At 47.0% G+C, this 24,106-nt stretch overlaps 3 protein-coding genes across 6 annotated transcripts in view; all 3 read right to left on the reverse strand.

Annotated features, from left to right (window-relative positions):
* Positions 1 to 22,653, reverse strand: part of LOC126567971 (probable 2-oxoglutarate dehydrogenase E1 component DHKTD1 homolog, mitochondrial) — a 41,785-nt gene extending 19,132 nt beyond the window's left edge. The window contains exon 1 of the mRNA XM_050224368.1: positions 22,649 to 22,653. The gene's annotated coding sequence lies outside the window, so the exon portion shown is untranslated. The remainder of the gene's footprint in view (positions 1 to 22,648) is intronic.
* LOC126568065 (palmitoyltransferase ZDHHC8) overlaps positions 1 to 24,106 on the reverse strand; it is a 347,611-nt gene that overhangs the window by 118,711 nt on the left and 204,794 nt on the right. The window lies entirely within an intron of this gene.
* On the reverse strand, positions 12,059 to 14,740 carry LOC126556573 (segmentation protein Runt-like). 2 transcript variants are annotated; one of them, XM_050211904.1, is made up of 3 exons: positions 14,205 to 14,740; positions 13,864 to 14,046; positions 12,059 to 13,247 (listed from the first exon to the last, which is right to left on the reverse strand). In XM_050211904.1, the coding sequence occupies exons 1-3, from the start codon at positions 14,671 to 14,673 to the stop codon at positions 12,061 to 12,063; spliced, it is 1,839 nt and encodes a 612-aa protein (XP_050067861.1). In that variant the 5' UTR covers positions 14,674 to 14,740; the 3' UTR covers positions 12,059 to 12,060. The 2 variants fall into 2 exon arrangements, with proteins under 2 accessions (XP_050067861.1, XP_050067851.1); XM_050211894.1 differs by having other exon boundaries at positions 13,864 to 14,049.

Consider the following 24,106-nt stretch of genomic DNA (forward strand, 5'->3'; position numbering starts at 1 on the left):
ACGAAGTGCAACACATTTTATCTCACACACAAATCTTCATGCTGTAATGCAGTCTATTGTCGGTCTCTTCTTTTTTTTTTTTGGGATTCTTAGGTCAAATGGGTTTGCCAAATCTTTCGGGTTTTCGGGTTTCAGCGCTTACAAAATCTGGGCTCTCCAGAGCCTTCTCGGAACATCTCAAGTTGCGTCTTGGATTAGAAATTCTTTTACAACATCCGCAGGTCAGTTTGTCCCATTACGTTATGGTACGAGTGATGATGTTTCTCGTCTAACTCATATGTTTGAGCCTCATACAGTGCAATTTCCATTTGGGAGTTTTGTTTCCTCCAAATGTTTGTTGGTTCTATTGTTGGTGCATGGATACTATGGTTGCGTTCGTTCGTGTACATTCAAACTGTAACCGGCAATGTCTAGATCCTTGGCCACAGGTATAGAAAATCCCGGGTGCTCTTTATTGCTACCATTACCAGTGTTTGCAGGTTTTATTAGGAACTCCTCGGTTTGTGTTTCATATTGCAGTTCTACCTCAGCATCAATCCCGAAGAAAACATGTGTAGACAAAGACGCCATATGCCGGTGTGTTTGTAAACCCATATTAACATAAAAATTTGAATGTTTCGAGCAGCATGGGTACTTCCAGCAAACTAGCACCCGTGATGGATTCTGCTCCTTGAAGCTTGATTCCAGGAGATTCCAATGAGTAGAGCCTTCGATGAGAATTATCCTTGAATACTGTCTACCACATTACTGATTTCTACTATCAACAGACTACAAGAAAATAAATAGGCAGACGTGTTAGCCAAGGGTTCCAAAGAAGTCAGCAGCAAATTCTATTTTTCAAATTTGGACGCAAAACCCTTCTTTCTAGCGACTCTGGAGTCCTTTAGTTTTCCCACATCCCGTTTGTCTGTGGCTTCATTATCAATATCCGATGAACGCTAATCCTTGTAGTCGGATCACCGGAGGGTTAGTCGATAATGCGACTAACCGTTAGCACCCCACCCCTGTTGCACTTACGGGAATTCCAAATTAGTGTTCCTTGTGCGCAAACACACCGAACGAACGTATGTCTCATCGCGTGCTGCGTGCGGAATCCCAACGTGTCCGTGTATGCCGAATGGCGCGCCGACAAATGTGATTGAAGCGCGGTGTCGGTGGAGTCGAAATTGGTCAATTAAAATGTGCCAACAATCAGTCACATTCCCAAACGCTTCCGTCCCGCCTCGTTCTCCGGCTTTGCTGGGTTGGAAGTTGCTGTGAGCTTCACGGAGTGTTGGAGGACACTTTGGAAAACTACACCCATAAAACATGCTGGATTTTCCCTTTCGAATCGGAGCAAAGTTTGGCTGGATTCTATCAACTACTCAGGCCTCAGGGTTTGGGGGGATTTTTTCCTTCTTCATCACCAATGCCATCACTACTTAACGTTGTACCGTTGGAAGTGGGCCCTGGTTAGGATGGGACGGTTGGCGATTGATTTTCTGTTTCCTGCCCCCAGGGTTGCTTCCCTTTCCTGCCTACCACCGCCATTCTACAAATCGGGCAATTCATCAGTGGGTGTGTAGAGGTTTGTCGAGGCGCGTGTGTCCTTTTTATTTGGGCAAATTTAGTGCTTCCTTTGCAGCCTCGTCCTCGTATTGATCTATGGTTCTTCCCTTACCCTCTCGCACGACTCGTCACGACTCAGTGCCAAGCGCTTGTCGTCCGGATCGTCCGTTGCCCGCGGCTATAGAAACCGAACTCGGGAAAAAGGGAATATTTCATTTCATGGCGGCGAACCGGCCAAACACCACCACCGATACGTCGGTGCGTCCCAAGCTCGTGCCCGCTAAGCTAGCAAAAGATTTATTGTCGCACAGGATAGCACCTTTCGTTTTCATCGGTTATCTATCGGTGCCGAAATCGATACTTGATAGCGTCTCCGGGCGTACGCGCCCGTGTGCACTAATTTAGCCCAAACGGTAGAATCCTCCCCAACACCTGGTGGAAACGTTCAGAAAAGATTTCGGACACTCATTATCGGCAAGTAAATGGGCAATCAATTATAAAAGCATGTTCGACGAAGAAGTGGAAAAGTTTTGCGGAAGAGAGAGAGAGAGAGAGAGAGAGAGAGAGAGGGAGAGAGAGAGAGTGGGGAGACTTTTTTCTTTTCATTCGTTAATCTTGATGTTAATCAAACCGGGGTACGGAAATATTTATGTAGAATTAATTATCAGGACGAGTCCTCGTGCGCGTGCAACAGCATTTTAGACAAAACACGGCGAACTTTGGACATCAAAACAATAACAACCGGAATCAATCGTAGGCTTGTGTAGACTTGTCTTGTTGAGGCTTAGTGTAAATGCAAATAAGCTCTGCTTGGTTGGCTCAATGTAGAATCGAAATTAGCAATGTTTGTATACTAATTAGTTAGTTGGGTAGCTCAGTCAGGTTCGTTTGCAGTTGGACCATAAAAGAGTCTTTGTTAATTTTCCGATGTTCATTCGACACACATAGTAGGTAGATCAATCACCAGCAGCAAATTGGAGGTATGGTTTATTTGCAGGGCTACGAAACACCACAAAATTCGAGCAGAACCTTGCCACAGCAGCATTCCTGATACATCTGGTACAGCTTGTCGCATTCGAGAGGAAAAAAAAAATTATATACACATCTGAAATGTATGACTATCTATACACTTAACCACCATGAAATGTAGTTCTAGGAATTCCAGCATCACAACACCTACCCAAGTGGATATACTGTTCAATACGACAGTTGACAGCAGCATCCGTTGTTGCGTTTCCCTTTGGCTAGGTATCGCCGTAACTTGAGTGCCGGTAAATTCAGTTATCTCATCCCTGGACCGACTGTGTGTCTGTGTGTGTGTGTGTACGAATGTGTGCTACAAATGGGCTTTAGAAAGTATTGGCAGGCACCGCATCCCCCACTCCATCCCAACATCTTACCCAGATGTGTAATCCTTAAGATCGATTTCGATATTTTGGAAGTGTTTAGGATAAGGATCCGCCTGCCGAAACGGACTCATCCTCAGCAAGTCCTCGAGCCCGAAAGTTCTCGTTGTATTGGGTGACAAAAAAAAAAAGAACGCCGAAAAAAGGGTATCCTCGAAGTTGGAGGAGGGCAAGAGCTCCAGGCGGGGTTGGTTGGTACCTCGGTTGCTTAGTTGGTATGCCGCACCTTAGACTATCAATTCCCAACCAATTCTCGGGATCGAATGAAGCAACGCCTGCGAAAGGAATACGAAAAAAAAACAATCCCTCTAAAGTTCTACTGCAATGGATTAGCTTCGGATCATGTTTCTGGCGGGTGGTGCGGCTCAAAAGGAAAACTCTCAAGCAAAACCGGGGGAAAATCCCTGAACTTGGGGAGCAGTTGCTGATGGTCAGTTGGTGTGTGGGTTTTGTAACATCGGTAGCATATGTGAATTTTTCTACCCTCGATTTGCAGAATCGTGTATCGAGGGGTCAAAGGGTCGATAAGGATAAAGGTTTTTTTATTTCTCTCTCTCTCCCTCTCTCTCTCTCTCTCTCTCTCTCTCTCTCTCTCTCTTTTACTTCTCCTTCTCAATGATGGCCAACAACTGCTCTGCAGGGTAAGGGTGTTAAGCAAGTGTTAAGAATGAATTGTCTCTGCTTGTCCTTTGCTCCCGAGCTGTCGACGATGTAATGAAAACTTCTGAGCAAAAAAAACTGGGGAACCCAAAAAAAGGGGTGAAATCTAAAACTCGGACCATTTTCCTTTCGTTCGGCTTCACTGCACTGGAATCAGCGCTCGGTAGCTTAGTACTTAGGACGGTAGTTTTTATTTATTTTTTTTGCCATCCTGGGTTTTGATCACCACTATTTGTATTCGATTCAGTCAGCATAGCAAATAGACGATTTTCGGATCTGTTTTCGGCATTTTCCGTGCTGCACTCTACTTGTGGGGGGGGGGGGGGGGTGATGCAAACTTTCCTAATACAAACAAAGTGCAGACAGGTTCTAATGTTTAGTTTCGTTTTTTTTAATCAAAATTTTATTCAATCACTACTTTGGAGCTACAATACGGTTGGAGAATGAATTTATATACATTACTTAATATTTCATAGTTTATGGTAACAAGTTGGATGAGTTATAGTATCCATTTTATGGCATGTTAGAGGCCTATTTAGATTAATGTTATTTTGGTCAGTAAATGAACTTTCAAACTTGTGGAATGAACTTTAAAATGAACTTTTAGTATTTATATGGACTGTCAGAGTAATCAGAAGACTAAAATTATACAATCATGAAAATAAGTACTCTTTAAAGCTTAACAAACGGCGCAGATCTGTCATACTAAAATATAAATAAATAAAATCTTCACATAACACAACGAAGCCTCCAGGATCTCTGCAAAAAAAAACTGAAACTATTTAACTATATGACGACCCCTTCTAGATACGGGTAGTTAACATGGGCTCTTTAAACTAAACAGTCCACAAAAACTCATTATTGCCTGATGCACGGCAAAACGGACCTGTTTGATAATCCGGTCTCGAAAATCAAAAAACCCCAAACTGTCTCCTCCATTAAGCGGTACAAGCGCAGCGAAATTGGCCGGCTTAGCTCCAAACAACTGCGGAGAATTGGAACGGATTTCGCTCGCTGGTCGCCCTAACATGCCGATTAAACGCTTTAGTTGTTTCATATTTTTATTCGCCGCTTCGCGCGATTGTAAAGCGCATTAAAATGGGTTTGGGCTGTAAATAAAAACTCGTCACAAAATCCCCAAAAAAAGACCCCACACACACACACACACACACACATGCATTCTGGAGGGTTGCATGAAAACCAAAAACATGAATGCCTCCGGATGTCGAAATAGTCGTATCATACAATGTGTGTGTGTGTGTGCGTACGAGAGAGGAAGCACGAAACCCAGTACACTAGGGTTGTCCCGTGCCCCGACTGCCGAAACGGATTAACCCAACCCGGTCTGGGCTGGGCCGGCCACGCAAAGAAGCGGTTACCCACTGAAAAGCCCACCGAAAAAAAAAACCCCGAAACGATGGCGATGCGTTGCTTGCGTTGATAGATGTCCCTTGACGTTACGTTGGTATGTAAGTGTAACAGTGCATGTGTGTGTGTGTGTTGAGTAGGGGGAAAATCACGAAAAACCTTATGTCAAGTTACGGGTGGGTGTGAAATGTGGACAAAAAAAGCAAGGACACACCAACATCCAAAAATGACAAAATCATCACTTGGCAGAGTGCAAAAGTGCAAACAAAAAAAAAAAAAATCTAGGGTGGTGTCCTGGACTATTCTGTACTTCAGCAGCGCCATACGCTACCTTCCACCGAGATTTCGCTACAAAAATGGCACAAAATAAGGTTGGCAGGACGCGAAGCAAGTCAGCAGAGGAAGGTTTGTTTTTAATACACAAAACTCCACTCGGTGTCGATTAGTGTGGCGATGCTGCCCATTTTCCCAGGCCATGATTAAAGTTCATTCCTACTTGTTCACCTTTTTTGTGCCCCCTTTTCTTCGTTTACATTTTCACCCTTCCTCGCCCGCCACCCGTGACCTCTTTCGCTTTCGCCCACTCCCTCATTGGAGAGTCCTCGTCGGTTTTGCCTGATTTTCCTTGCTTGCCTTGGCTGAGTGGCTTTTGCTGCAGCATTCATAATCCATCGCTAACAGTCCCATTCCTCGCGTTCCAACCACGGGGCACAATTGTGTCATCCTGGTGTCTGTGTCACCACCAACACCGTACCAACGCCGATGAATCAAACACCTCCAACTCCGGCAAACCGTATCGGGATAGTCAGCGGCAATATGCTAAATGAACTACCGGTATCCTGTTTGCTTCCTGGACGAAGAGAGAGAGAGAGAGAAAGACAGAGAGAGAGAGAGAGTAGATGTGTGTGTGTGTGTGTGTGTGTGTGTGTGTGTGTGTGTGTGTGTGTGTGTGTGTGTGTGTGTGTGTGTGTGTGTGTGTGTGTGTGTGTGTGTGTGTGTGTGTGTGTGTGTGTGTGTGTGTGTGTGTACGGAGATGATTGTTTGGAGGGTTGTTGGAGGACTGATAAACCTGTCTATGCTGCTCCGGCACGACTCGCTCGTACGGTAGACATGGTACCGTCGGTGGACTCCCTAGTCTCCCTTCCAGCTCACATCCAACTTACAAGGACGCTTCCGGAACGGGACCAGAGGTTAGAGTCCCGGGTGCAGAGCAGGGTTTGGCACATCTCCCCTCCTTCTCCATCATTCATTACTGTGTACTGGCTCGCCTGCTGTAACAAGGTGGGACGGATCAGGATGGCGCTTTAAATGATGTATTTTCGCGCGATATTGTGTACAGGAGTTACATGCTGCTACTGCTGCTGTCATGAAATCACATCCCATACACATACACACACACACACAGATACAAAACCACCCTCAGCGGAAAAAGAGAGATGAACCAAGCGTTTTCCGGGCAGGACAAAAAAAAAAAAGATATAATGGATGGGAGAAAATTGTGAACACTCTCATCTATCTTGCATCGAATGGTTGTGTGGTACATTCTGGTAAAGCTGCTCTATAACAGCTACCGGGCGATTGCGTTCGTTGTGTCTGTGATCGCTAGGGCCGAGGATGAATATGGGGCACTTGGTAGCGGGCATGTAGGGTAGCGTTTGCCGAGGACCATTCCCAAGCAAAACGGTAAGGGAGGGATTTTTAATGCTGTATCAAAAAAAAAAAAAAAAAGAGACTGCACAGAACTGTGTGCCTGTGTGTAGTTGAGTATGCATTTATGTATTTGTGCTGCGGGCTGGGTAGCAACCGGTAGCAACGGCGGTGCGACAACCAGAGAAACATCATCATCTGGCCAGCCGTTGGGAAGTACGCAAAAGAAAAATAGGTTGAATGTTGTCTGATATTTGATTTTAACAGTCAACAATTTCAATTTGCTCGTTCACATCCACAGACATAACATACGCCCACATACATGCATAGAAGCGCCGGCCAGCCATCCACCAGCGAATCGATCGAGGTCTGGTCGACGAGGGTGTCAAGATGGGTTTACAGTTTTGCCGCTCGTTCGGTGGCAACACGGCCACAAGGACACGGGACTACTGTTCACGGTGCGCCCAGCCCAGTGCCGTAGCAAATGGAAGCGAAAAGCGACCAAAACAATGGTCCTAGCTTTCGTGTGCAGTGTGGCCTTGTGGCGTCAGGACACGCGTACATAGCTGTAAGTTTGGTTCACAGCTTGCTGCTGACGATAAGCTAAGATGTTCCAATTTTTTATTTATTTTTTGGGAAGGTTATAGCTCCGCTTTTCAAGTACTACTATGAACTTCTTTGCTATTGTCTCTAAAGAAACTCGTATTGTTGCAATTTACCTGAAGAGTCCGTTTGCTGTGTGATATACCAAAGAATGATGTGAGCAATGGATTGCAGAGCATCATCACTGATTCGCTTTAGAAAATTGGGCACATTAGAATTGCGAACAAAGGAGCGTAATTAAATCGCGGAATTGATTCATTAGTCATCATGATTCACGGCAAGCAGATTTGTTTGAAGCTCAATATTGTACTTCAACCAATGTCCAATCGAAGCGTTTCCTTGAGGGAGCTGAACGTCGTGGTGCGATTAAAATGAGAGATCCTAAGAGATATAACGAGATATCTCTTACTGAGCTCAAGATTAAAAATTAATTATGAAATCCTCTTCTTCTTAATGAACTACTGGTTACCTTGACAAGGTTTACCTGTAGCTGGATATTCAAGCCCGTGTACGGGATAACCTAGTATAGGAAGAATTTCGCAGCATATCTTATATTGCCGGTTTATTGAGCTTAAGTCACGAAGACTTCACGAAAGGAACAGGATCTTCGCTCTGCAGCAGTGTCCTCAGTGTCCTCTATTCAGTATATTCCATTGTTATTGTCAGTATAATCCACAAATTAATAGTTACACAAGAGCTCTAGAAATTCTGGTCTTACACAGCAGAGCACTCAACACCTCAATACTAACTACTCCTATATCTATAGTATGCTCTTTGACGATGCACATAGCTTCACATACTACATTTCGCGTTACATTATCCGTAAAGTTTTATGAGCAAGAAAAAAAGGGTCCACCACCCCCTCCCTGGAAACCGGACAATCCAGTAAAGTTCTTGCCTTTGTCCCACCGCTTCGGTTCAATATCTTCGAGATGAAACGCCAAGAAACGATCCTTCCACGACAAAGAACTTCAGACTGTGCCAAAAAAAGGATCGTCCCGGATTGTAGGAAGCGAATAACATCACGACCAAGAAAGGAAAAGAAATCCCAGAAAAATCCCGCGCACAAGAAACAGATTGTATCCTTCCTTCATTTCGCTATGCTTCTTTTTTTCTCGTGTTGCCTCTGCACCTCTTCCTTTTTTCTTTCTTTCTTTTCTTGTACTTCCCCGGTGGACTAACGCCGGGAGTGGCATTTTTTCGCGTGCCTTGCTTGCTACACGCTGTAAATTTAGCGAACTGCCACGCGGTTACGCCAGGTCCACAAAGGGTAGGAAGTGTACTCGGTTCCTCGCATCCACATTTTCATCGCGCCCCACCAACAATTACGGTATTGATTTCAACGGCAGCAGATGGCGAGTTCTCCGCCAGGCGGGATAAAAAAACGCCCTGGTAGTGGAAACGCCGAAATATCTTCACGAAATTGCTGCCTTGCCGTGATGGGAGTGGAGGTGGGTATGGAAATCGGCTGAGAAAATGTTGCCAAGCTCTAAAGCTAATGGAGCTAAAGAAGATCAATTTTCATCAAGGTTCGTCTTCAAGGCGAATCAAGGCGAGGAAGGAGGCAAAAGGTTGGACCCGGTTCGCAGGAATCTAAATAAATAAATAAAGAACATCGCGACGTTGGAGCGATGGGTTGGCATAAAAAAAAAACACACACACACACATACAGTATTGAATGCCAAAGCAAGCCACGAAGATGTGGAAATGAAAATGAGGAAAATAGACAACCAAATTAAAAAAAAATGTATATAGGAAAAACAAATCTTGTGTCGGACGGGCCTTTGATGAAAATCATGCTAGTGAAACGAATTTTCTATTTTTATAATCACCATCATTTATTCGCCTTGATTCACCTCACACCGTGAACTATGAGATTGTGGGTGTATCTGTATGTGTGTATCAGCAGAGAGAAAGAGAACGATACATTCGTATAGTAAAGCGAGAGATAAGAGTCAAGGTAAAAGACAAAACAAAAAAGCATACGGAAATTAAAACTGAAAACATGAGCAAAATGATTCACCACCTCGGAGAGAGGGGGAAAAAAAACGAGCCCGAAAAATAATGCAAAAAGGACGAATATTGCCTTTTTTTCGCAACGACAGAATAGAAAAATGCGCATGTCCGTCGAGTTTTTGTGCAGAAAGATAAAGAGACGAGAGTGAGTGCGAGAGAGAGAGAGTGAAAGAGAGAAAGATTTCGTGATAAAAATCAGAAATAAAGCTACACTACGCTACACTGTCATCCATAGTGCATGAGAACGCGCATCCTTCGTGCCCAGCAAACGCCAAAAATCATGTCCACAACATGAGTACAAAACAGTGCTCCCGAAAAACCACACTTAAGAAGTAAAGTATCAAATGTAAACGAGGTTAGTAGAGTGAATTCTGCTACATGAATAAGAGTGAAGCATAATGAACCTCGCAAAGACTACTGTATCGTAGTATTAAGTCTCTTTTCAATTTTGTTTAATCTATATTTTGACATTTCTTCTTTTTCCATCCTTTTGTTCTGGTTTTTCACGCGATGCTCTTCTTTTCTTTCTTCACCTCAATTTTCCACAACAAAACTCAAGCGTTAAGGTGCTAAAAACGCGAGAATGGGGCCAACAAATTTTCTTCAAATATGAACCTATTAGCAAATCCTTTCCATTCTTCTCCCCTCCACACTTCTTCGCCCCTCCCCCTCCCCCAGTGCCCACTAGCTCGGTACAAAGTACGGTGGAAAAAAACTGTTTTCCTCACCAAACAAATGGATGACAACAAATGAATGAGGGGGAGGGGGGTTTGGGGAGGAGGGGAGTTGGGTTTTCCTTAAACCGTATAAACAAAAACTGAGCGACGCAATTCTTGGCACCTCGTTTCCACCACCATTAACATACGTGTGTGCGTGTGTGTGTGTGTGCTTGAGCACCCCTTTCATCTTGCAAATGAAAATTCTCACCTCCCTGCCCTCCCCGACAGCTGTCAGCCTCCCACGATCGGTACAGAATCTCGCACACGGCTAGGAGGAAAACATAGCGCATGCTTTTAATGAAAGCTGTTGCATGTGTTAATGATTTATGCGCCACCTTGGCGATGCTTTCTGCTTGGTTGGTACGGAGGGAAATTTCCTCCCAGTTTTGTTTCCGCTCGAGCGAGTCAACGCTTAGCAAATGAGTCTCTTGATAGCGACGAGACAGGAGAATCATCAAGAAGTTTAGGCTTTCCGAAGCAGGCAGGCCGACGGTGATGCTGTAGATGTAGATGTGCATAAATCCCAAACACTTAGAACACAGGGACTTGCGGTGCAAAGAGGAGCATACAGTAGAGACTGCTTGCTACACGATAGTGAAGGCAGTGTCTACACGATCCGCAACTTGTCACTATCTACTGATGTAGTAGTATGTTCGTCCACTTGTTGACGATCGTAGTATCGGTGCTTTTGAGGCTCGCTCGGGAAAAGAAAGGGTTCACTCATGGATGTCAGAAGGTTCGCGAAACTTCACACTTCAACACCTCAACGCTGTAAACACTAATTTCTCGTTCACTGTTTAGATCAATAATTTCAAATGATTTGTACTTACTATTTCATATATATATAATATATAATATATTCATACTCATATATGCCTGGAATTCCTGTTCTAAGTAGATGAATTACCTGTCACCATTACTAACACTTTATCCCTTTCTATTTTGTTTTCTTGTGTGTGTGTGTGTGTGTTTTTTTTATTCTCCTATACACTTTTCTGCTTCTGCTACTATTTTTTTGTGTTTTCTTTTTGTTGTTGCAAATATACAATCAATTAGTTCACATTTGCAGGACATTTCACGCACCCTTTTTACATCCATATTTACACACTTACTAACACACACACACACACACATGCACTCACACTCACACAGAGAAGGAATTACCGAAAGCCTGTTTCACGATTTGTTGTTGTTGTTGCTGTTGTTGCATTCTCCTCCGGACATGCATGACGCCTTCCTGGCGTAGTCGTCCTAGCGTCCATTATTGGTGCTGAATAAAATGTAAGTTACACTTTGGTATGTACAACAGATCCATTTCTGTCTCTGTGTGTGAATGTGTGTGTGTGTGTATGTGTACGTGCGTGTGTAAATAGGACGAATTTGTACGTGAATGTATGCGTGGAAGAGAGCAAGAAGGTGTGTGTGTGTGTGTTATTTTTTGTTTGTTTGGCCGAAGTGAATGGCTTAAAATTCGCAGACCCCATCCCCCCCCCCACTCCCACACACACACACACACACACGCTCAGCAGAAATAGGGATGAAACACGGAAGGATATGGTGGTCCTCGTGGTGTGCGTTGTGGACATGGTACTGATTTGATGTTTACACTTTGTTTGATGCCACCCTGCTGGACAATATAATGCAATATGCAACACATCTTAGTGGGCCCTTTTCCTATGTTGTTTCTGTCCATACAAACATGTTAATTCTAAATCACCAATACGCGCCTCAACTCTATTTTCTTTTTCTATATCTTTCTCACATTCTCTCTCTCTCTCTCTCTCTCTCTCTCTCTCTCTCTCTCTTATGATAGCTCTCCTTCTCTCAATCTCTCTCTCTGTATACATAACTCTTATTTCGCTTGCACCTCATACCTGTAATTTCTTCCATTTTTTGTGTGTTTGTGAGTATTGTTTGCCCTCCATTTTTTTAATTTTAATATCACCATTTTAATTTTACAAAAGCTTCCGTTCAGTGGGGTATTTCCGTTAATCCTTGCAGTCCCGGTGTGATCCAGCAGGCAGACATCACAGCAGACGACTGCACACCCGCAATCCAACCGTTGGTTGCGCCTGGGCGCTTTCACGCCGACTTCAGTAGGGTCGCCATACCGTTTTTTGCGTCTGCTTGATCAGATTGGGCGAGCGCAGCTTGGTACGTTCGGGCGATTCTAGCTGTGGCGTTGGTTGTGGCGGCTGCTGCTGTTGCTGCTTGATGCAAACCAGCCCCGGGGCAGATTCGTGCAGGATCTGCTTTTTCGTGGACAACGCCTTCAGATCACACCGTAAGCCGAAACGTGGCGGCGAAGTGGGACCTCCGGTGGTGATGGTGGTGTTGGTGGTTGGTGCGGTGGTAGAATCGGGCGTTTCCGGCTTTTCGCAGATGTCCGGCGAGTTTTCCCGCGTGCCAGTACTGCCGGATGCGGTCGTCTCGGCGGAGGGTGCCGCCGGCGGACGCAGTATCGGTATGAAGGCTGACTTAACCACGTCGATCTGCTCGTCGTCCGATTCGTCCTCGTTGGCGGACGAGAGGTCCCCGTTGCTGGTGTCGTTGCCGATGCTGCTGCTGCTGACGCCGGGCACCGAACCGCCGGTGGGAAGCTGTACCGGATGGGGCCCAAGCCCTGCCAGCCGGGGCTGCTGATGGTTGCTGTGATGGTTGTGCAGATGGTGATGGTGGTGCTGGTGGTGATGGTGCGTTGCATGATTCGCACCCTTCGCGGCCGTATGCAGTAGCCCGGGTGGAAGGGATGCGGCCGCGGCCGCCGCCACCGCAGCGGCAGCAGCCGCCGTCGACAGGGCGGAAGGAGGGGGAGGCGGACTGGCATTCGAGTTGCGGGACGATGCTGGCGAAAGGCGAGACGATGCCGAATCGACGCTCGCCGACTGGTGCAGGGTGATGGTGGCCGAAAGCTGGGCAGGGCGCAGTGTACCGTTGGTGGCGGCGGCGGCCGCTGCCGCTGCTGCGGCCGCTGCCGTCGAGCGAAAGGCGGCTATGTCGTAAGGCAAAAAGGGTGACTTGACCAGCTGCTGGTCCGCGTGGACCGCGAATGAGGAGATGGCTCCGGGCGGGTAGGTGGAGGCAGGGCTGGCGAGTAGCGCCGGTGTGGGGAGACCGTTCGGTGGCGGGACGACACCGGGGGCCACGGTCGGGGCAGGCACTGTTTGGCTGGTTGGCGAGCGGAGCGACACTAGATCGGTCGTCGGATCGGTCATCACGGTGGCGGTCGTAGCGGTGGCACTGCCGAGAAGGTGTCCGTTACCAATCGTACCACTGCTTACTGCGTTGGAGGAAGAGATAAAATACGTAAAAAAAAAACACAGATCAGATGACAGCGTATGTCGTCACGAACTTCAATGTTGGGATAAGAAATCATGCTGTGTGCCGAAAGATGCCACGCGATAGACTAAATCATCATGTATAGACAAGCGAAATACTTATCGTGAAAAATTGAAAGCTGGTTTCCGTAGAACATACTCAATTTAAGGAGCAAGACATTCGGTCTACGACAAGTCATACTGATAACTTTAAACTATAAGGCGTTGTGCTTCAAAATATTAGAAAAAAATGCCACAAGTACTACCGACACGTTGAGTGTAAGAGATGGGAAGAGAAAACCTCAGTGCAAGGATACTAGCGCTCTATTTATACATAGCCGAGGACATGTTGATTATATCAATGTACATTTGAACCTTTTTGTTAGGTCCCTGCTTTGGAATTTCAGCGAATTTCCCTGCGAATTTCTTTTCGTATTTCAATTTCGCGGGCTTCACTGTGGGAGACTCTTAGAATTCGGAGGATATTGAAGTATTAAGAACTGTAGCCTGTCCAGGGTGTGTGGAGGCTAAAGAGATGAGTGATAGAATATCAATTCTTCCGATCTACCACAAACCTACCTTTGTCGTGGCATCCTAACGAAGTTTGTTGCGGACCAGCGGACGGCGGTGGCACTTGGATTGCCTGTTGCTGCTGATGCTGACGGAAGTAGTCGGACCAGGCGTAGTTCATGTAGGCCGCATCAAGCCAACCGGCGTTCAGGATGAATGGGTTGAATGCACCCGGATGTCCGTAGGCGAAATCTACTCCAATGCACCACGGCAGAGGGGATGGGGGCGAATGGGAAAGAAAAACGACAACAATTAGACCAGCTTCTTTGTGCTTGGATGTCCCGGGTGACGAGAACATCCGACCTAAAGCTAAGCCAGGGTGGAGCGGTGGTGACGGCAAGGATACTTACTTTGTTTTGACCGGGGTTCGCGCGGTCCGTCCACCGTCACCTTGATCGCCTTGGTGTACGTAGCGATCTGGCACGGGTACGAGCTGATCGTGATGGTGATCGAGAAGGACTTCCCACGCCCCGACCGTCCGACGAAGCGCAAATCGTTAAACTTCGCCACCTGGTTCTTCATGACGGCGGTCGCATTGCGCAGTTCGGCGTGATAGTTCTCGTCGTTGCCTGCCTTTATCGTTACGAGCGTGCCGTCCTGGATGTCATCGAGTGCGATCACCTTGAACGCGCACGGTAAGCTCTTGTTGGAGCGCCAGTGCGTCGGCAGGGCGGAGCAGAGCACGGCCGGCGATCCCGTCTGGACCAGCTCGCCGTGATACTCCTGCAGCATCTCGTGCAGGTTGGCAAACATGTCATTGATTGTGGTCGGCATCGATGGGCTTTGGCAGTCGCTGCTGGTTGCCGCCGGTAGATGCATTGGATGAGGCTGATATGATTGCTGGTGACGCACGTGATGGTTCCTATGGATCCTTCTTTTTCTTTTTCTTTTTTGGCTGTTTGTTTGTTTTTTTTTGTTCTAGAGAATTCTTCCCGCGACGAAGCGGGCGAGCGTTTGATGGTTGTTTACAGTTTACAGTTCCGGTTGATTGGCAAGTGAACTTCGATGGATGGTGGCGTGTGGGTGTGTTGTTTTCCCCCTCGTTGAACCTCCAAAACTTATTTGAATGCGTGAGGACATTGAGGGCGAGCTGCGATTACAGTCAACGCACCCACCTCACACACGCACACAGCACTTTCATTGAGGCGCGCGCACACACCTACGCGGGCCGAACACGCGCACACGGACTCACGGACACGTCGTCTAGAAAGCAGCAGTTGTTGCGCGTTAATCCTGCCGATCATCACACACCGCACGAGCGCGTGTGTGCGTTTCCACCTCACTGGCCTAATGTCCTTTGTAGCATATACAGCCAGCAACTCCCGGGGCTGCTAGCTCCCGCCTATGTACATCTAAATCTATGCAGCTACGCACACCGGACCATCTAATCGCTTGCAGCACACATCAATAATCCTGGCCGATCGCCCCACCGTTTTATCCTGGCTGTGCGAATTGTTTACTACGCGCCTGAATGTAGATAATGGCACACGCTGGCACACACCTCGCATCGATACACAAGCGCGCACCAGCGTAAGGCGTAAATTGCGCCCCCAACTAGCAAGGATAGATGTGTAGGACGCGTGCGATTCGAGGGTTAATTAAATCGGCACACACACACACACACACACGAACACGGACATTCAACCCCTCTGCACGTATGTCAATAACGACTATACACACACACACACGCGCGCGCGAACCCAGTCACACAGACCCTCTCCCTTTGGTCGTAGGATTCGGTACAGCTGTGAAGTTGATAGCGTCCTGGCTGTCACGTACGTGCGGCCCTCGCAACACAATCGCCCCGGTCGCCACTTAACACTGCTGCTAGTAGTTTGCTGATGCTGATTTTGATTGTCAATATGATTGGTAAACAATGGCCGAAACGTAGTAATTAAGTTCCGCACAGTGCCCGGTGTGAGTAGCGTGGGATGGGGTGATATAATTCGATCACTCGGCTCACTGCTTCCTTTGATTGATGGTTCCGCAGCTAGCAGTATAAAGACGACGGACCTCGGTCAGAACGCGGAATGGTTTGTTACCGGGGCCACTACTGATCGCGTACTCGCCCTCTACCGATCGGGCTCCTGGGAGCGTCCTCGGTGTGTCACTGCGTGGCAGTCCTCGTGATATTGCACACAGGAAACACGCACCGAAACACAACACAACACTTTGAAGTCGTAACGCGCTACTTGCAGGTAAACAAATAAAACGGACCGACAGACCTCCTGCGAACGCAAGCGACGAATATATACCCAACAGGGACGAGCTGCTGTCGTTTGATCGTTGCTGCCGACTGAACCAAATGCTCGGCTTTTACCGGCGATCGAAGAGAGGGATGTGGGTGAGTAGCGTATTTTAAAACTTTGAGAGGTAAAAACAAAAAAAACAAAAAATACAGCGAAAATAGCAATTTTTATCTAAACTATTTCCACCAATTCACACATACACTTTCTCTCTCTCTCTCTCTTTCTTTTTCTCTTTCTCTCTCTCTCTCTCCTCACTAAGGAACGGCATAGATGTAAGTGCGTGACGTTGATGACACTAGGGCCAGCTATACACTAGTAATGGCGGCCACACCACTAACCGTTTGATTATAACATTCACACGCACACGGTCCAGTGCACGGCATCCGGTAGTAACGGAAATCCTCTAAAACGAAACGCTACCGCGTGCCCAAGCGCCGACTGACAAAACCGCACCACACAGACGACTTGAACTCGTCTCCCAAAAGACATGCAACCAGCTTAATGTCTCAAACGAAACTGTTTTTAAAAAATATTTTTCGATTCCTTTTCGACTCCCTATATTTCGGGTTGGACGGTCGGTTGGTCGGTTGGTTGGTCGGTTGGTTTGGTTGGTTAGGTCGGTTGGTTGGCTGGGTCGGTGGCTCCCTGCTGCGGCGGGAGAGGAAACGAGCCGGGTGTACCGTTGAAGTGTGAGTGAGAATGCGCCACATAAAAGGGAATGGCTGGGATGGTCGGGTAGGGTCTAGAGGGAAGCGAGCGGAGCAGGAAAATGAAGCGATCCGAACGCAAAAACCAGTGGAAAAAGCCAGGGCCCGTCAATGTGGCCGATGCGCGCTGCAATCGAGGTAGGGCGATGCTCTCCCTTTCTCTCTTGCGCTTTCGCTCTCGCATTTTCCTCTCTCCCGTTCTCTCACACAGCGCGGCTGTCGATGACGCTGCTGCCTGCAGTGTGTAAAAGTGTGCCTTTTTTCCACCCTGTTTACGTATGTGTGTGTTTGTGTGTGTGTGTGTGTGTGTGTGTGTAGATTTGGTGTGCAATGTTTTCCCCCTTTGCAATGGTTTTGCATCGTGTGCACCCTTCTTTTCGGTTGCATTTTTTCGTTTGTTTGTTTTCTTTCCCTTAATCGTCTAAATTATTATTTTGTTTTTGTTTTGATTGCATACATTTCGCTTTATTCTCTCGAGAAAAAGGCATGGTCAGTTTAACATTTTTTTCTTTTAAATTACGAATAATAGTTTCTTTTCTAAAATCCTTTCTAAGTAAGAGATGAGCTTCCCTGCCTTTGCACGTTCGTGTTTGATGCGTGTTTGTATATTGTGAGCGTTTTTTTTGCATCCCCGTCTTTCTGTCCATACCGCCGGCACACCACAAAAGAGTGTCCTTGTCCACAAACCGCGTTGAAACAACCGACTTGCCTACATTCAGGCGCATTCGTGTGTCGATCGCCCGCACCGTGCTGCCCGAGCGAGAGATCCGACTCCTGATCGGTAGCTCCATCGCGTGTGGGTGTGTGCCGGGGGGGAGATGGGGGCAAAAATAAAAATCACCCCCCCCCCTCCCCCTCGCCCTCCGCATCCCATCCTCCCGGTGAAACTATGAACGAGAAGAAAGCGAAAAAGGAACAAATAAAACCGTGTGTAAGAAACGACGAACGCCCGAAAGGACGAACAGTGGGAAAAAAAAGGAAAACCAGGGCGTCAAAACGCTGTACATAAAAATGTGCGCACGCTACGTGAACGACACACAAACATACACACACACACACACGCTTGTGCAAAAGCGTCCCATTTTTATTCTCTCCAATCGGCAACCAGCAAAATGGGTAAAATACACGCCAGAGGCTGCTGTGTCGCTCGGTTGCCAGTTTCTTTTTCTCGCCCAGCACGCGCGCTTTTCCCGTATTCGCTTTGTGTGTGTGTGCATTTTTTGTTGTTGTTGCGTCGTTCGTTTGCCTTTTTTTTTACCCTCCGTCCCTTGTTCCCCTTTTGGTAGCATTTTTCTTCGCAGTGTGCGCGAAATAGGAAAAATCTGCGCGGAACGCCGCGTACAGCACTAACGGGGGGGGGAGAGAGAGAGAGAGGGAAAGCTATCTCGATTTGTTTGGGATGGATGACGAGAGCGCACGCGAGAGACAGAGAGCGAGAGAGAGAGATTTTTCGTGTGGAAAACAACACACCCTGTGACACCTCAACCCTTCGCCTCGCCAAAAGACGGTTGCCGCTTTTCTTTCTTTCACCGACTTTTCTTGGGATTGCGAATTTTCCATACCCATCCCCCGACCCCCTCCCCCCCCTCCCCAAGACGTGCTCGGTTCGGTCGGTTCGGATCGTTTTTCGCGCGCGCACAACCCACACACAAAGCGGTTCGCTTTTCCGCAAGCGGTTCCGTTTTTTTTTCTCTTCTTCGTTGGTGTCGTTGGTTGGTTTCGCCTCTGCCCACAACTGTCACAAGGACTGTTCGTGCGCTTTCGTTCTAGTGCTTGCAGTTTCATTCGCCATTTCACGTTTTATTGCCCCGTTTTGGCGTGTCGCGAGGCCTCACCCGCATGCCCCGCTCTCCCCTTGGGGTTAATCTGTATTTTCTCATTCCACACACACACACACACACACTTATCCTTGCATAACCGAAACCTCAGGTCCTGGACCGAACGATCCTCAAAAAAAAAAAACAAGAAAAACCAAGCCCCGAAGTCCTTAGACCATGCACGCGTTCGTCTTCGCCTTGGCCGAAAACCAACATTTGTTATCCCTTCTTTCCGTGGTTCCCTAACAGTAACCCCAATTCTAACCTAACAGTAGGGGTTTTCCCTTCCCTCCACTACCCCCCCCCCCCACCCTCTGTTATCCCGCGCCAACCCCTAGCAAAGCGCTTCCCCTTTTGCCTGTGTGCGTGGTTTGAGCGCCGACCGTAAATGGGGGAAGAAGAAAAAAATGGCAGGCAAACCCCGAACGCTAGGGACGACACTCTGGACGATGGTGCTGCGTTCGTTTCGTTCCGGATTTTTTCGTCGCGCAGTCCTTCCTTCTTTCGCTCTCGTGCCATCCCACTCGCACTTCTGTGCGCGCAGGACATCCATGCCCCGTGTACTCAATGTCCCCGAGCCCTCGATTGCGCACCGCATCCGAAGTACGCAACTGAAACCACCACGACCAACCAACTTAACCAAACCCAAAACGTACACCGCAGCCCAGCCCAGCCTGGTGGCTTGCAGCAAGGCGTTTTCCCGCAAACTTCCCCCTTTGGTTCGTTTCCCACTGAAAACCCCTTTTGCACGCTTTGTCCCAGTGCTTCAGAAAATGGGAGCGAGCGCGAGAGAGGGAGCGTTAGAAGCGTGATATTTCATGCTGCTAACAGTGACTATTTAGCTTAACAAGAGCAATATCCCCCGCGCCCCACTTCCCACCGATTCCCGGGATTTGCCTTCACCAAACAGTCGGCCATTGTTAAGCGCACATTAAGAGCGCCTAAAATTATGTGACCTTTTTTTCTTTTCCTCCTTTTTTTTTTTTGTTTGTTGAGATGTGGAAGGGGGTGATTTTATTTTATTTCCCCTTTCTTTGCATACTTTACGGGGCGCGCTCCGGTGACGACGTTAGCGTGTCGTCGTCTTCTGGTAAATATGGATGCGGATGCCGTGGGTTTTGTGTTAATTTTCCCTTTTTTTTTTTCGTTGGGCTGGCAGAGGCTGTGGATGTGGTGGCAACTCTCTATCACTCACTCCCCCCTCCCCCCCTCCCCATCCATCTCGTCTTGGGAATCATACAATGAAGGCAGTCTTCTGCTTTCGGGAGGGATCCGGGAGACTTGCGTTTTTACTGTCTTGCGTCCGTTACAAGCGATTCTTTGCCAACGTGATTAGTATTAGTCATTAGAGATTAGGAAAGGAAAATATGGTTTGTTGCCCTTTTTGATGAGATGTGGGAGCGGGGCGGGGTTTGGGGGGGGGGGGGGGGGAGGAGGATTGTATTTAGCGCCAATGGAGGGACACCTATACCAGCTACCCACAGGCTCAGCTTCGAGGTTATTTAATTCTTTATTTGTTGATTGCCGGCTGCCGGACAAAAACACACCAGCAAGCTAACCAGTTTTAGGGGTTCCCTTTCATTCCCCGCATTCCGCATCCATTAGCACCCCCCCTTTTCCCATTGTGTAGGTCAATGGAACGCTTGGCCCCAACCGATCACCCCCTCTCCACCTAAACGCCAAGCACAAGGGATTCCAAAGTGTGCAATGCGTTTAATTTTGGTGATTATTTTGTCTTATCGAGATTACTACTGCTACAACCCCTTGAATGTCAGCGGAAAAATGGCTGCGCTCGTGCGTCCTAAGCTAGCAGCGGGATCCGGAGAAGGATTAATTGTGCACCCGGTCCTTTTCGGTCGGTCCTGCTGGCCGGCTCACGGGCTGCTCCGAGCTAGGGAGACAAATTTCAGGTTTGAGCTGTATTAAGCTAAAAGACTGGCCATTAAATTGTATCCTGGGAAGCGAAAAAAACAAAAAACCGCGCCTTTGTTTTTGTCAGAATTCCCGAGATTTTCACTTTCGGCTAGGTAAATATCGGCTAGGTTTAACGGACGATTTTAGTGATCTGGAATCTGTGAAGTCAACAAAAAAAAAACCCCGAACTTCAGGCTGAGGAACAGTGGGTGGAAATTCTGCCAACCCCACTCAGCATCGATTGTACGGTACATGCATACGTATACCAGATGCTGGCAAGCAACGATATTATGTACATCTAAACGACGACCCCGTACCGTACAGGCGAACTCTTTGGTGCTGCCTCTTGCTACCATTGCGAAGTCTTTCCAGTTGGATGCGCCCGTGAAAAGTTAATGATATTTTTACTGCACCATTTGCATGTAACACGACAGCTAGATCTCGCTCCGCGCCTCCATCCACACACACACACACACACACACACACCCCATCTCATCCATTGCCATCGGTGTGATCGACTCATGTAGAGGGATATTGTTTTTCCCTCCCAAAGGTTTCCACTGGCCTGCGTCTGCTTGCACTACGCTGCTTTACAGCATGAGGGTGTTGTGTGTGTGTGTGGACCACGATAAGGCCACATAGACCGTAGACTCGTGTTTACCACGGGTTTGGCCGCCTACGTGGTTTATTTTTAAAAATCACCCTTTTTGCCCGAACCCCGTTTCCCGGTGCGCCAGCTGGTGATCCAGCAAAATGCAAGGGGCCACAGTTGCAGCTGGGACTAGGGGCCGTGACAAAACGGTCCGTCTCCGCCTCCGCCGCCGCCGCCACTACTGCTGCCAATGTGTCAGCAGGGTGTTTTTACCATGCTGGATGTGTGTGCTTGCGTTGGAAAGCTGGTGTGCGCTACCGCACGGCTGCGGAGCAGTCATACAACCAACGGGGAACGTGGAAATTAAAAATAAAAACAAAACCAAAAATTCTTTCCCAAAACCATCCCCCACCCTGCGGGCTACCCTCGCTTGTCGAAAAACGTAACCCTTTTTCCGGGTTTTCCGTATCCCCAATGCACCGCATATGGGCAGGTTTTATGGTCGCCGCACAACCGATATGTGTGCCGCACCGACAGACCGGGGAACACATTAGGAAATGTGAAAATTAAAAGATCTTGCTTTGCCGACACGCTTGCCTTGGTCTGTCTTCGGTTCGGGTTTTTGGGATGGAGGAGTTTGGCTGGGTGAATGAATATTGAGCTACAGCGTTTTCTGTGTGAAATAATTATAAACATGTGGAAACATACACACGTACATGTCTAATGTCTGTACAAAACGTTTTAATAGTTGGCACCTACACTAGCTTCATTTTTCCAAAACAAACTAATGGTTCATTAATGAATTAACAATTAGTAAACTGCAACCGGGCCTGCCCGGAATAAGGCCAAAAACAAGGAAGAATAGCTTCGAAAAATGTGTCCAAAATCACCTCAAAAAGAGCTGAGAACACGGCACCGAGCCGTAATATTTTATTCTTTATTTATTTATTTGAAGTATGACGGCTTGCGCCGTATTGTCAACATCAAGTTGCGCCGTATTGATCAAGTAGATTATCAGAGCATTTTCTCCCTGTTTTTGGCCTTATTCCGGGCATGCTCGATCGAGCCGTAATACTTAAAAAAAAATAACCAAAAAAAAAAACAATTCGTAATCTTCAGTGAACTTGCTTCAACTGCCTCAATATGAAGGCCAAACCCTTCATCAGCATCAGCACGTTGCAGAAATTTGATTATGCCATCGACGGCATGGCTCGCATGTAAACATGTGTTCTTTTTATTACTGTAGGTCAATGTGTTTCACAACTTTAGTGTCCGTGTTTACACGCGCTGAGATTATTTACTCCTTCATGCATTCATTCATTCATTTGCTGATTTATTTACGGCGATCTAGCTGGCTAAGCCTTAATCTAAACGATTGCGCTGTAGTATTCTGGCCGGCAGGGAGGAATATGCAACGTTAAGTAATGCTGCAGTCTAGTTTGAAGGACGCGGCTAGTTAAACAAATGCAAGCAAAGAAACAAGACCCAATGACTTTGCTGAACTAGGAAAAATACTTTGCTGGAACCAAAGCTTTGCGTTTTATTTAGAAGAGAATTTATCTACACCTGTTTATAATTTAATGACATAAAATCGTTGCAAGAGTGATTAGTTTTGGCCTTGTGCTTGTTGTTTCGAAAAATGAACTGAAAAGTTCATTCGTTTTAGTGGCATAATTCATCCATCGAATTCATCCCGCTATAATTTCCATACTTGCATGTAATTATCCATACACTTACACGGATTGCTTGGAACCGCTAGCGCGCTTGTTCATTTATTTGTCATTCTGTCAAACAAAAATCCTGTAAATTGAGTTGTTAGATAAGGCACAATTTTATGTCAACTGTTCCAAAAATTTGAACTTATCTTAAGGATCTATATTTGGAAAGGGACTGTAAGCTGTCAACATTTTAAAGGCGCGAGCAAGGACTGACTGTGTGTAGTGGATGAATATTCAAGTCATTGCGTTCAAAAATCGAACACTTAGATGATATCTTTTAATAACCACTAAGAAGCCTACTATTTCTGGCTTGCTAGACTTAACGTCTTCTTCTTGGCTTAACGGTCGTCGAATTGCTTACTAGACTTGTCGATACCTCGTAGTTGGATACTCAAATCCTCACTACGGGGAGATTGGTCCGGATGGGAATTGAACCCCGGGTCCTGGCGTTTGAAGACTAGCTCCGCTGTCGGCTACGCCACCGAGCCGCCTCTAGGACCATACGTTCAAGTAGCTAAATAGCGTTAGTCAGAATGCTTCTGATACTTCAACTCTTCAAGTTTTTAATCTCGAAAGCCGTCGGTAAAATGAGTAGCGTGTGTGTTTTTGCCATAACGTCGCTCTAATCGTTTCAAAGCGCACTGTCTCCGTGCCATCGATCCTATTTGTTTTGCCAACAGAATAGTAGCGCTAAATGAGAGAACAAACAAGGGACTAATCTGCAAAACAGAACAACAAACCAAAAACCTTGACGGCAACGGATTAGACCGCCCGTGGTTCGGAATGTGTTAAACACTGTCAACCATAGTCGGGAGGCGGATCTGTTTGCTTTTCTTACGCGATTTCTACATCCTTGGGAGGGATTAAACAGTTTGAAGACAGTTCGGTAGTGCCCTGGTACTCGTTACCTGCGTGTAATGTGCGGGAAGGTACCAGAAGGATCGCGATCGATGGTTTTTGGGCGCTTCTGTGCGGTATGCGGAACCGTTTAGGTCACAATTCCTGGGCGATGCATTTGCCTGCAGCAAAAAAAAAAAATCACACAAATAAACAACCATAACCCCAAGGATGAGGCGACCAACAAACCCAACAACAACACCGAAACCCGCACCCGGGTGTGTGTGTTTTTCCTATGGGCTTTCTGAGCTTTCATCGGCGAACCGTGCCGCAAATTATCTCCTACCAAACAAGGCCATCTCTATGTCGCGCGAATGTTGAGGGCCTCCGCTTTGTGCACAATTTTCGCCTTGCTACC

This window comes from Anopheles maculipalpis, chromosome X, assembly GCF_943734695.1.
Source record: "Anopheles maculipalpis chromosome X, idAnoMacuDA_375_x, whole genome shotgun sequence".
NCBI classification, from domain to species: Eukaryota; Metazoa; Arthropoda; class Insecta; order Diptera; family Culicidae; genus Anopheles; species Anopheles maculipalpis.